Source organism: Oryzias latipes, chromosome 23 (assembly GCF_053564925.1).
Source record: "Oryzias latipes strain Hd-rR chromosome 23, Olatipes_Hd-rR_3.1".
Classification (NCBI taxonomy): domain Eukaryota; kingdom Metazoa; phylum Chordata; class Actinopteri; order Beloniformes; family Adrianichthyidae; genus Oryzias; species Oryzias latipes.
Window position 1 is genome coordinate 21,817,365 of NC_136259.1, and position 14,039 is coordinate 21,831,403.

Here is a 14,039-nt window from a genome sequence, read left to right on the forward strand (position 1 = left end):
TCTTTTGTTCTTGTCCTCTACCCTTGATAAATTTCAGCAAAGCCCATGAACTGCAATCTGTAAGGACATTTATCAAGTTCCTGGCAGAGAAACAAAACCTGCTGTAATGTTTTCTTCCTTAAGATCTCACTACATCACTTTTTTCCCTTAAAATGTGCCATAATCCCCCCCCCCACAACAGTGCCAACACCACTGGCAGGACATGTATCATTCTTATGCTCTGTGGCAGCTGACGTGCACGGAGCACCAACTACAGTAGCAGCAGCGTGAACAGGCTAATCAGACCTAAACTGGGGTCCAGAGCGGCTCGACACAGCTGCTTCGTCTTGCCCTCTCCATTTCACGACGAGAGTGAGAAGATTGTGAGACCGAAATCACTCGATCTCACTTCAGAAACAGTTATAGGTTATTTCCCAAGTTTACCCTGCAAATGATTCATCCTGAAGCCGCGACGACGTCAAAATATGGATTTATAATCTAATTAGTGCAAAGATAATGATTGCCATTTCACATCTCTGACTCAGTTTGTCTGTGCAGCTGCTTGGAGAGAGGTTTTAAATGAGTCCAGTTAATGTCATTAATAGCAGTGATCCCCAACCTTTTTCAGGCCACAGATTGGTTTAATGTCAGACAATATTTTCACGGACCATCCTGGATGAAACTAACAAGGACTTCAGATTCTTTTTGTTTGCTTCTGGTTATTCTCAACTTTTCAGGGTAAAGTTTAACTTCATCCTCTGTAAAACATCTGCAGCTAAACTCTTTTTGTACTTTAGATTTCATGTATGAACTATTAAAATGTGATATAGATTTTCTCTTGACCCATAACTGTCACAGTGGAAGCTAAAAAATCTGCACCAACTTCAGCCTCGTGTGGCTTTTAAGGTGGTTTGAATAAATACAAACAGAAAACAGTCACATGGTACCAACTGTCCCATGGACCGGTACTGGTCTACAGCTAAGAGATTGGGAACCACTGATACAAACATTCATCAGCCCTCAATTATTAAGTGGATTCATGAGAGCAGCGTGTACCGAAGAAGCAAAGAACTTTTTCTCTCCTCAATGTTCTTATTAAAAAGGGATTACATCAGAGACATTTGGCTATTTTTAGAGTTAAGTCTGCTTCTGAAGATCCCCAAATTAAGCTGCAGTTACACCATTTTGCTTTAAATCCCTTTTCTAAATAAAATATGATTGAAGAAACTTTGTGCTGTCAATTAAAGAAAGAATCACTGCTAAACTCAAAGTTGTGCCTGACGTTAGATCAAGAGACAGAATCACAAAGGTTTTAACTCATATGCTTTTTGCGTAATACAGTTGTAGAACTGGCTCCCCTCCACTTGGTTTTGTCTTTTTCATTTAAAAAAATGACAGCGTCTTAAACCCCAGCAGAGTCATTGGAAGATGGCAGCACAAAACACACAATGTCCCTGATTCAGAAGCACAAACAATCGAGGAGATTTAAACCATCATCTTTGTCTGTGGCTTTTTGTCAAACCAAAGATAAAAATCAGCCAAGAAGATAAAGGTATGAACTGGACTGAGTGACACCCCCCACCCCCTGGCAATCCAAACCAGAAGGACCTTGCTGCAGACATCCACATCCAAAAAAAACAGACATCCTCCCATATCGCTAGAAACATCCTTTAACAGGCCACCCTAACAGTTAAGGTTTTCACAATTTTAAGGCTTAAAAAAGTTTTTCCAACTATTCTGAAACCTTGTGGGTAAGGGGTCAGTTGCATAATATCCATTTCTGGCCAATGAGGTTAGGCGCCATCTTGTCTGTAGCCAGGTCCAGAAAGTGCCTGCTGGCTCCAAGAAGCCAGAATCCCAAAGATTTCCACATGGTCACTCCTGATTGGCGAGAGTGGTTGCCATAGAAATGTTGACTGAGACCAATCACTGCTTACTAACGCTGTCTGGCTTCAACATGGGGACGTGCGTAAAATATGGGTGACTCAATGTACTGCATTTGGTAACGGAAGTAAATCATTTTTAGCATATGGGTGATGTCACATTCACCATTCACTCAGTCCAGTGCACATACAGTAAATGCTTAAAGACGTTTCTTTCTAAACTAAAGATGTGGTGAACAATCTAACATTCCCTTTTCATGTTCACACCAGGTTTGAGTTGTAATCACAGTAGCTTCCCGTTTCTTGATTATGCTGGATAGATAACGCTTCAAAGTCTCCTAAATCCACTTATCTTGTTTTGATGCCACCAGTCGAGTCATCCTTTCTCCGATTTTTATCCTGCGATTGTACATCAATCATTTTTTGATTGGCTCTACGGCTTGTTTCAAAGATGTGATATTTCTACATTAACCTGAGTCTGACTAACATTTGATCTTCTGTCAACTCAACGGAGCATTCGCTTTAACAACAGTTCAGGGAGCGACGCTGTTGCTTATCTCAGCTGTTATTGAGCAAGATAGAAAGTTTTCCGCACCAGATGCATAAAAAAAAAAACATCCAATTAAGTTTCAGAGAAACAGAAAGTCTAAAACTTGCATGTTTTTTTTTCAAAGCATATCAGTCTATAAATAGATTTAACACTCCTCAATTATGTACACTTTAATCTCTGGGTGTAGTGTGTTTGTTCTCTCGGTGTCTTCTGGAATCTTCCACAATTAGAGGCAGGAAGACCTTTCAGAGCCAATGTCTTTGCAGCGAAAGGCTTTTAAATCCTGCAGTATAATCCCACCTCTTAAAAAAAACGGTATTAAAGCCTGCATGGATGGCGGCCTGTAATCTCACCGTGTCCTCTTTCTGCGTGCTCTGTAAGTCTTCATCCTCTCCATTCGTCCCTCTAGCTTACTACAGTTTACATCTGAAAACAGCTGGATAGGACCAGAGGCGGCTGGAATTTACTGTCACATATGGACGGCGTTTATATATAGTTTGGTAGCTGCATATAGTAAAACCAAAACAGATTCAAATGATGTTCGAGCAGCTGGGAAAGTGAGGGGAGGATTGGTTATTGCCTCCCACATTCCTGACAGATAAAAATAAGCCCATGTTTTGGTATGCACTTGATTTCAGTTGTCTCAGAGTATCCAAAGGTATCTGGATTTTTCTAAGAACAGCTGTGAAAATGACAGGGCCATGGTTTGTAAGCCACCCAGCGACTGGCGTCCTCCTAACCAATTCTTCTTCATGCTAGAGCACAACTTCTGTCAACTGTGGGGACAGGCCATGTATGAAATGTGCCAGGGCAGCACTCGCCATGAGGCAGCAGAGCTACAGTAACCTAGGCGAGGTTTGACTTCATTTTGAAATCGCACATACACATTAATCCTTAAGCTCTTTGACTCCAGTTCGCTGGCGCCGTTCAGTCCTTATCGAGCTGCACGCAGCGCATGCAGCCAACAGAAGAGATAAGAGGCTGCATGGCTCAGCAGTTCACAGTTTACCTTAATGGCAAACATGCATGCAATCGTCTGATCTCTGAAGTGCAGTTGGTTGTACACTGTGAAGTGGATGAAGCCTAAAACCCCACAAATGCATGTCATAGCTAGTTTCAGCGCTCGGTGACAAACCCTGAATAGGTTATGGCTTTTGTTTAGCTGCTTGGTTTTAAAAATGAGACTCTGCAGCAGCTTCTGTAAAGTTTGAGCACTGTTGTGCATTTTAACTCTTATATTAAAGTAAAGCTATTCAAAAGTACTTCTCTGAATTTAGATTGTTGTGATTTTCTTTGAACTCAAGAGGAAAATGTGAGGAAAATTACTACAAAAGTTGATTTCTGACTTTGTTCACACTCATGCAAGACTTACGATGACTTAAAGTTAATTAAAGATAAATAAAACCATTTTCAAGACGTGGCTAATCAGTTGTCCTTGAAAAAACTGGTCTAAGTGGTAATAATAATAATAATTGCTTGGATTTATCTGAGCTTTTCCAGATGCTCAAAGTTTTTAAAATGTGTCTATTATTCATTCACTCCTCATTTATACTTGGTGATGGTAACTACTAATGTAGCCTCAGCTGCCCTGGGGAAGGCTGACAGAGGCTTTGCTGCCAGTACGCGCCTACGGCCTCTCTGACCATCGCCAGGACATTCATACGCATTCACACCAAACCACATTTTAATGTTTGCCAACAAAGTCATTTGCAGCTTAAATCTTCTTTTATTGCTTGAGTTTGCAGAACTAGATCAATCTAGAATTAACCAGCTCTTCTATCTGTGTTTCAAATCATGCTGCATTCAAAGTACCTCGGAAAGTTGCTTCACAAAGCTGACACTCTCATTTAAATAATGAAAATTCCTGAAAGCTGAAGAGTCTTGAAGGACAGAAGTTGTCTGAAAAGCAGCAATTTATAGACGGTTTCCTATAAGGATTTAAAGTAAAAGTTATTGACAAAATGTGTTTTTTGCTTAAACATGTTTTGATCGTTTCAAATGTAACAAAGCTGTATACACTGTGCTTTACTTTGCGAAAGGAAATGTGCCTTTCAATGGAATTTAATGGATCTAAACGCGTTTTTTTGTTGTTGTTTGTCCCAGCAGACAGTGACAGGTGCTGAGATGGAGATGGAGGCAGGATAAATGCCCCCGTAACCACTCCCACCCTCTCTGCGCTGCTCTCTCCCTCTGTCTGTGATGCTGCAGCTCCTCTCGTCTCTCCAGTCTCCGGTAAACAGCAGCCATGGCGACAGTGGTCCAGCCGCTCACACTGGAGCGAGGTAAGGAGCCCGGGCTTTGCCCATTTCTCTCCTTTCTTAAAGAAAAAAATACAACACCTGGCGCTTCTTTCATCTGTTTAAAATACAAACTTCCAAGATCTGGCAACCCGGGATGCCTGTAGATCCGTCGGTATGACCTAGATGCGATCTGCGCGGTTTTCAAGGCGAAACGGCTCATCTGACAGTGGAGCTTCCGTGTGCACGCGGCTCTCCTCCAAACGAGCGCGTGTCCCTCCGCGCGAACATTTTACGAACGCGCTCTCTGCTCTTAGCATCTAATCTCCACAAGTATTATGTAACCCCGTGGGTAATGTCATCATGTGACGGATCGCGCGCGTGAAAAATAATACTTTGGGAGACAACTTTGGAGGTCTGGTGTTGCCTTTGGGAACACCGAAGGGGTCATCTGAGCAGAGTCCTAATAACCCTGGTTTTCAAACCATTTCTCAGGTTTACTATAGAAATATTGATTAACATTTGAAAATTACCACATACTTTCAAGAAATCTGTCAGCTGTACTTAAATATTAGAGACTAATCTGACAAAACCCCAACTTTATAGACCCGCTCAGATGAAAATTGTGTTTTGGACTTGTTCTTGTTTTCCTGAAGGAGGACAATCTTAAAATGGCATTTTTCAGTATTTCTTTATTGACATCAGTCAGTCCGGAGCAGACTCAAATGGGAAAAGCTTGCAAGTATGGCGTAGACGCTACTATGGCAAACCACAAGCTCCCTGCTCCGCTTTATTCTGATGCATCCACTTGCAGACAAATAGATCCACGGAGGTCTTCGTTTTCCTCATTTGAGCTGGCATCTGGCTCCAAACTGTACGGCTGAAACGTCCAACATTGATCGACATATTTGATGCACACGAAATGATTGGGGTTGTGAAGGGCTACGGGAGAGCATGTAGACAAAAGGATGACGGGAAGTGGAAACAGGCTTACATCACACCAAAAGTCCCGCCCACAACTTTGAATTTCTAATGATCTACTGTCACTCTGCAGAAACCGTGTCCTAGAACATAACACCAGTGTTTGGTTGGCTAAAAACAGCATTACCACAATCAAAAAACCACCTGGAACACTTAAAATAGATCAAAATGGGATCAGAGTGGGACTTTAAAGAAATCCTTTATCTGTACTGAAGTTTTAGAGGCTAAACTACAAGTTTAACACTTGGAAGTTAACCTTAAATGCCTTGGATGGTTGAAATCTGGAAAACCTAAGTGTCTCCATGGCTGTTATCATTAATTAGATAACCGTGAGGCAAATATGTTGGTTATTTTTCCACGAACAATCACTAGAGGACACTATATGTGTGTATCAGTATTTGATACTGACATTAACGTCTTATGCCAGGCTTGACGTATACAGAAGCGCTGTCCCAAAAGTACGACTTATATATGACCATTTTCTTCTTTACTATTCCTTTTTTGGCTGCTGTGACTTATTCTCTGAAGCAACTTCTAGTGCTGAAAATACGCGCTTAAGCATTAATTCATCATCTTTCTCCAGGAATTGATCTGACTGAAGTCAATTGGTATTGATGAGCCAAAACCAATTGCCTGTATGTGTAATTGTTTTTAATCATAAGTGTTGGAAAGTTTTTGCATGGTTGCTGTGTACAGAAGTTAACACTAAAATAATATTAGCCAATACCCATTCCGCACTCATCTGAAAGAAAGACTCAAATATTGAACTCGTAAAGGAGCTGGAGTTTTATGGTGAGCGCGCAGCCATGTTTGATCTGAGCCATTTGCTGCTTCACTTCACTTGTGACCATGTTTGCATGACATGGGAGGGCTGACTTTGGGATTTCGACCAGTCAAAGGTTGGCAGCTGAAGCACTAATGATAGTTCAGCGTCAGAATGAGACTACGTTACAGTTTCCCTTTATTTTTTTTCCAAAGAGCAATTTGAAGAAAACACTATAATTGCTAATGAGAAGGTCTTCTGGAGTTGGGTGTAGGCCTGAGGTTGCTGACTTGCTGACTTTGGCAAACACACACAGGGAGGAAGTGGGCAGGGACTTTTCATTTTTTGAGCTCCCATGGATCAGTGGGTCACAGCAGGATGAAAACATCACATGTTCCCTCGTCTTCCTGTTGTTGTGTGCGAAATGACTGTGAGGAGCACACAGCATAGAGAACAATGGATCGGAATATCTGTGTGTTTTCTAAAACCCTGCTTTTTACAGTTCATCCAGCGTTAAATTATGAAAAGGTTATGGATGAAACGGAAAAGCGAAAGCGCTCTTGTCCTGGATTCCTGATTCCAAAGAGAATAGTCTGACCCATATTTGATTAAATAAATTCCAATGCTTTAATAACCTAATGAGTTTTTCTTTTGTTTCCATGCAAAACATCCAATGCACAAGTTTGCACTACATATAGTAACACAACTGTTAGATCTTTTTTTTCTTTGATGCTTTTTTTTTAAAAGAGCATTTATGCTTTCAGTTTGGAACTCATCAATATATAAATATTCATTCTGTTTAAATAAAAATGACTGAAACAAATCTGTTCACAGCTGTTTAAATTAGAGATGTAGTTGTTTAATCTCAGACTGAAAAAACAGATCAACAAACCAACAAGTTGTAGGCAGAAACCAACCATTGGATTCAATTGCTACAGATGTGGCAACTGGTAGCCCTTTGTATAACTCAGTACCCATTAGGTAGCTCTCAGTTTCAAAAAGGTTGGTGACCCCTGATCTATATGTTGGGTTTTATATAGACGCAGCAAATAACCTGAAATAACCTGAAACTGGTTATTTAAACCTTCATTTTTGGTACATTTTCATTCTGTTTATCTGGATTAACTTAAAGATGGAAGTTGTTTCTGAGCGTTGGTCTAAATGTCCCTGGTCTGTTTGTATTCAGCTGTTGAAAAGGTGAGAGCACAGGCTGCCGTTGCAGAGCAGGGCTGTGAAAACATCCCATTTTTACTGTGAGGGAAAGAGGAGTTGTGTTCCTCTGGAAAGTGGATTCACTGCAGCATATATCTGCCTGTGAGGTTGTCATTTGAAAGCAGCATCTTAGACTATGTACATTTTCCTTTCAGACAGCTTTTGAGGAGAAGAAAATCCTGGGTGCCGTTTTCGCAGGGTCAGTTCCGGGATTCAAAACGTGATTATGTCATACTGTCTGTGTCATATCGGTGATTCACAGGATTTAAGAGGTGTGGGCAAGATTACATCAGTGGTACCTATTTCAGTAATAAAAGCCTTCTGAGTAATTGTGTCATAAAGACACTGCCCACTTATTTCTAATGGTGGAAAGACGTTATAGTGGGAAGGTTTTCCCTCTGTTGTCCCTGCAAGCTCTCATTTATGCTTCCATTTGATATGAGGAGATGGATTCAGTAGGAAAATGATTAAAGCTAATGTAATGTTTTTATTTTCCATAGAATTAAGGCCCGTACACACCGGGACGAATATTCGCCAGGCGTTATTCGCCAGCGTTTTTCGCCACGTTTTTTGTGTTCACACCCAGGCGATTTTCGCTGACGATGAGCCGAGCGAACATGCAATTTCATTCCCTGACATTAGATGGCGCTTAATGTAAACAGAAATACTCCTGTACACAAGGTGGCGCTGCGCAACTTTACGCTTCTTAAAGTCGCTTTTCCCTCAGAAGAAGAGAGCAAGTATTTACGCGCTTGTCAGAATCATACAAAGAAAACATGAATATTTGAAGCACCAGTTGCTCCAACTGGTGCTTGGTTCGGGGATATTTTAGAATGTCCGTCATTATTTCTTCGCTGCTGTGTAGACGCTACTCGGCGTCCATCTTCTTCGCTGGTATGTGTGTTCAGCAAGGCAGTTTTGTGTTTGAGCGCCCCCAAGTTGTGTTTTACTGTAACTTCAGAAGCTCCAGACACGTGTGCAAAAGCGCCATTCTCATTGGTCGAATAGATTTCGACGCGACGCGTCGGAAAAAAAAAACGAACCCGAGCCGTTTTTTTTTTTTGACGCTCTGACGCGTGGCGTTTTTTCGCGTCGGTGTGCACACTCTCATTGGTGCCCTTTGTTTAGTCACGAGGCGTTAAACGTCGGTGAAAATCGCCGGCGAAATTCGTCCCGGTGTGAACGGGCCTTTAGGCAGCAGAGTCTTTGAATCCGTCAAGGACAGCCGGGTCAACGTGTCAGAGGCAGATGGCGAGGCCCTTCCAGGACAATTTTGTTCTTGCATGCATGATATTCAGAGAGTATCTCTCCTGAACTGAGGTGGAAGTGGAACAGCAGAGAGGTTGTTATTTTATGCCTTATTTCTTCCTTCAGCGGAAAAGATGAAGCAACATTTTCAGCAAATTGAAAGGCTTCAAATTGGATGTCCAGGTGTCAAAATTTAACCAGTAACCTTCTGCTTAAACAAGCTCAGTTTCTGGCGTGGATGTGTTTGGTTACACGACTGCTGTTTTGTGAAAATCCCCCTTCTAAACACTGTCAATAGATTACATCAAGTTCTCGTCTGAATGGAGTAATTATAGCAGAAAAATCTGGAACACTGCCCAGCATGAACACATCTCCCCAACAAGAGTGTGTCATGCGTCAAAGCCTTCATTACATGTCATTGTGGCTTTGTTCAGCTCTGTGCCTTCTCTGTAATCAGCGAATGGTGAGGATGACTTTTTTTAGTCGCAGTGGCAAGAAAGAAGAGCAGAGGGAAAACACTCCCAGGGTACAGCGCCAAGCCTGCATTAATTATCATATACTACATTAGCTTTATGAATTGTATAGACAATGCTGTAATAGATTGAAACTATTAGACTTTAATTGAAATGAGCATTAATGTGTGTTGAAGTTAGCGTTGTGTGGTTTGATGTTACTCTGAAAGATGACGACAGGACGTAAAGCTTTTTCTTTTAAACAAAAACTCATTTTTTTTATTTATGGGCCACTTTTGTAAGACATCAGAGAAATTAAAAAAAGAATATGATTTAAATAATATGGATTGTTCTTAGATCCTGTAAAATACAACACTTGCTTAAAATCATTATTCTTTTCTCATTCAAATACCAACTTCTTACCAACTACAAATTTGATCTCTATCTTGAGACACTGCTTATGTTCCTATTTAACAAATGTAAAACATGGATTTGCATATTAATTTTCTATTGTAGGAGTTGATTAATTATACTGAACAAGCAGGAAATCTTGATAAGTTTGAACTTTCTCTCCGATTTTAACACTACAATGAAAATATAAACAAAAAGCAAGTTGAACCTTGTGTTTCTCAGAAATCTTAAACACTGCAGACATCTCCTCCTCCTCTATCTACTGCTGCTGTGATGGTGTTTTCCTCTTTTCTTGCTTGTTTTTTGTGTCACTTGTGCCACACTTAACACTCATTCTGTATTCTTTAAGTTATTTGTTCTTAGTCCCAAAAAAGTAAGTTTTCTTATTGTAACTATAAACTCAAACCAACACATCAAGGATCAGATATGTTGAATAACACGGGCTCGAAGTGAAGTTTGAGACCTCGGAAAATGGTGGCAACAGAGGCAGATGTCCAGTTTTGCCCATAAAGAAGAAGTATTTTGACCCTCTTCATTAAGTAAATCCATGTTTTTTAAACTTTAATGCAATTCAATTTAATTTTAGTGATATAGCTCAATATCACAACACAGTTGTCCCAATGGAATTCACACAAAATCATAGAATCACTCATAAAGTATGAACAATAGTTAATTGGTAGACTAAACAGACCCCCGTCCTTAGACCTTCCTTCTCGGTGAGGAAAAACAGATTAGGGGGGGAGGGGGGAGGAAACATCAGGGATATCTACATGAAGGAGGTGATCCTCTCCCAGGACGGACAGGCGATATGACCGTACAGACAGCAGTGTTGCTTTTTGATGCATAATTTTAATCAGGAATGAAAGCTGAATGGAATCTGATACAAGGATTTCACAGAGATTGGTTCTTAAAGTGATGGTTTGGGTTGTTAAATATGGAACCTTGACAGTCTTTCCCACTAGTTTGTCCTTAGTTGTTGTTGTCATTTGTATTCAGTAAACACAGATTTTACCATGCAAATTACAAGTGAGTATTGGGAGAGTCTGCATTCACTCATGAATAAAAACACTTGAAATTTGCTCAGTGCATCGTGTCATAACATCCATTTTGTTTTCTTAAAAAGAGAGCATAGCTTCAAAAATCTGTGGAAAATAATTTTAGAAACAGATTACTATAGAGACTCATAGATGGGATTTAAGGTTTACCAGAAAAATAAAATCAACAGTAAGAACAGTTCTCTATTTTCATCCACACACCCATCAGAAATCCTCAGGTCAAACTTCAAAGTTACTTCTAACCGCCTGTCGCCCTTGAAACCCAGCAGCAGCCGTTCATGACACGAAACTTAGAAATGAGGTCTTTGAACAAAAGTGACAAAGAATGATACATTAAACATGCTGGAGAGAAAAACATCTTCTATTCATTATATTCAGCTAAACTGAAACTCTGGAAGTGATAAGTCTGAAATGGCTTTTTAAGTTCTGCAACTAATCCTGATTTATGGAGGCCCAGTAAGGAACTGGTATTCCCTTGTTTTTACACAACTTTGAGCTTGTATTAGCAACAGTCACATAATTAAAGATGTGACACATCAGCTCGGAGGACTTGTTCCGGGTCCTCCGAGCTGCCTGGCCTGCTGTGCCCACGTCGGGCAGATTGGACCCGGGGGATGGGGGACTGTGGGGCGGGAGGTGCTGGGGATGAGTTGTGCGCGTGTTGCTTGGATGCTGACAGGGCAGACGCCGCCTTCTGGGTTCTCTCTTCTTTAGCTTTTTATAATCATTTATCTTTTGTTTTTGTTTAATTATTTAATTATGAGGGGCTTATTTTATTATTGTATTGCATGTGTGGGGATTGGTGTGTTTGTGTTCTTGAATGTTTTTTTGTACAGCCCCTTGAGCTGTTCTTTTTACATGAAAGGTGCTATAGAAATAAAACAAATTTGAATTTGACACAACCCTTTGAAACAGGAGGTATCACTAGTTAGAAAGGCCTAATCCAGGATGCAACCATAGGAAAAAACGAGCTTTTGTGATCACCTCATCGCTGTGCTTGGTCTTACGTCTTTTCATTTCACTGTTCTCCTAACTTTAATGTTCTCTTGACCAGTGTAAAAGCTCCACACGTTTTTTCCCTTTAAACCTTTGATAACTTGCTGTGTTTCATCTATTCCCGTTGATAATTAAACCTAAATAAAAAAACTTTGTGGGGGGAAAAAACTTGAAATCTGGGAAATCATCTGTCAAAGTGAAGTTGATTTAACTGCATTTGTTTTATGATGTAAATGTTTTGTTGAGATTTAGTAATACAGTAACAAGAAGCATTTCTTACTGAACAATAACTTAAAGGGAAGCTAGGCTGTTAATTAAAAATAAAAGTCTCAAAAAAGACCAACTAAAAACTTGAAACATTCAAATCAGCTGTTGTATTGTTTATTTCAAATCAGTTAACTTTTTTTTCCGTATAATTCTACATGCAAAAAAGAGACTAACTGCTAAAAGTGGCTTCGCATAACGGCGATAAAACTGCTTTTCTTTATGTCGAAATCCGCTGATTTACGTTGATTATGTAAACACTTCACTACTGTAAAGTGTTGCATTTCAGCCCAAAGATGCTTCAAAATCTACTGGAATTACATTAATTGCGTAAACTTACTGCACACCTTTGTATACTGCCCACCTGTGGACAAATTATAGGGCATTCAGCATGAGGAAGCTACAAGTAGCCTATAATGACGCCCTAAGGAGTTTATTAAAACAGCCTCGGTGGTGCAGTGCAAGCAGTTTGTTTGTTGGTGCTAGAGTTAATACTCTCAAAGCGCTATTAAGACATTTTATCTTTCTTTTTTTTGTTTAAGTCAGCAGTTTTAGTCTTTTTATTAAGTTCATGATACCTGGTTATTTTACTGTTCTTATATTTTTATGTCATTATTTTTATATTCCTATGTCATTGATTTTTATACTTTGATGACATTGTTTTTTTTATATACTTTTTATGTCATTGTTCTTATACTTGTTTGAGTGTTCTATTTTTATCCTTACGTCTTTTATATGTTTTGTGTATTTTGTGGCAAATGGACCTTGAGTCTGTAATAAAGTTTATTATTATAGTTATAGTAGTCGAAAGAATGTAAAAACTGGACCTAATGCTCTGGTGTACAAGAGTTAAAGATATATAGTGCCCTTGCAGGAAGTAATTCATTCATAAACTAGTAAGATATTTGTCCAAAAAACATATAAAACCTGCATGCAGACTCAAAAACAAAGAGCTGCTGTAACTGCGTTTTGGTAAGTGTAATCCAGTCTCAAAAGTGCAATATGAAAAACAAATGTTTGCATAAAACTGATGTAAAACCCTGTAAGTCCCAACCCAATCATCATGTATATGTGAAAATTATTCCCAGTGTTCTTTTAGTTATGATTATGCCATTTTTAGCCAAAATCCCAAAACCTTTGTCATTTTCTAGAACATAGTTTCTGCAGAGAAGCAGGAGTTCATCAGAAATTTCGCTCTCAGTTGTGGACGGGACTGTTGGCTGGCAGTTAGCCTGCACACATCTCCCATTATCCCTTTGTTTACACTCTCTCCCGCTAGCTTTTTCAAAATGTTTCAAACAGGATTCTTTTGTCTTCTCCTGATTTACCACGATTGTAATAAAGAAACACCCAGAAACACTGTTTTAATCTTAATTTTCTTTATATAAGTCTTCCATCATGATAAAAATGCTACAAGAACATGTTATAGAGACCAAAAACAATTCAAAAACATGACAATTGGAGTGGGTCTTAGATGAATTCCAAAGCCCAAAACTATCCAAACTGTTGTGTCTTTATTTTCCTAGTACCTTAAGAAGTGTTGTGGTAAAAAGCACGGCAGTCAATCCTGCTGTCATCATACAGGTTGCTTCAGCAGTACACGGATGGTTAGTAAAGAGTGCTATCATGCTTTTATTCCCCTCTAGTTGAAGTTATTCATAGAACATGGATCTAACAGTTGCATTGTGTGGGCGTTGAGCACAAATTCAGTGTCATCCGGAACTCATTTGTTCTCCTTTCTTCACTCAGTTGAGGTCTGTTCCAGCTCTGTTCTATCACAGCTGTAGCAGTTCAAAGTCATTCAGAGGTGCTCCTGTTAAATCCTCTTAACGTCTGGCCATTAGTTAATTTAATATTGTCATTTTCCTGCACACTGATTCAGGAATCATTTCCTTGGTCATTTCCTAATGGGATGTGACCCTGCGCTCATTTAAAAAGCACCTTCTCTCGTAAAAGGTGATAAATTGTTTAAATTTTCACAGATTGAAACATTTTCCCGGCTCTTTTA

The 14,039-nt window shown here is 39.7% G+C and overlaps 2 protein-coding genes across 3 annotated transcripts in view; one reads left to right on the forward strand and one right to left on the reverse strand.

Moving 5' to 3' along the window:
• The window catches only part of acss3 (acyl-CoA synthetase short chain family member 3), an 83,880-nt gene that overhangs the window by 44,607 nt on the left and 25,234 nt on the right, over nucleotides 1-14,039 (reverse strand). The gene's annotated exons all lie outside the window — the stretch shown is intronic.
• lin7a (lin-7 homolog A (C. elegans)) overlaps nucleotides 4,516-14,039 on the forward strand; it is a 32,943-nt gene continuing 23,419 nt past the window's right edge. For both annotated transcript variants that reach the window (XM_004083199.4, XM_020714070.2), the window contains exon 1: nucleotides 4,516-4,694. In XM_004083199.4, the coding sequence (XP_004083247.1) occupies nucleotides 4,658-4,694 (37 nt within the window). In that variant the 5' untranslated portion in view covers nucleotides 4,516-4,657. The remainder of the gene's footprint in view (nucleotides 4,695-14,039) is intronic.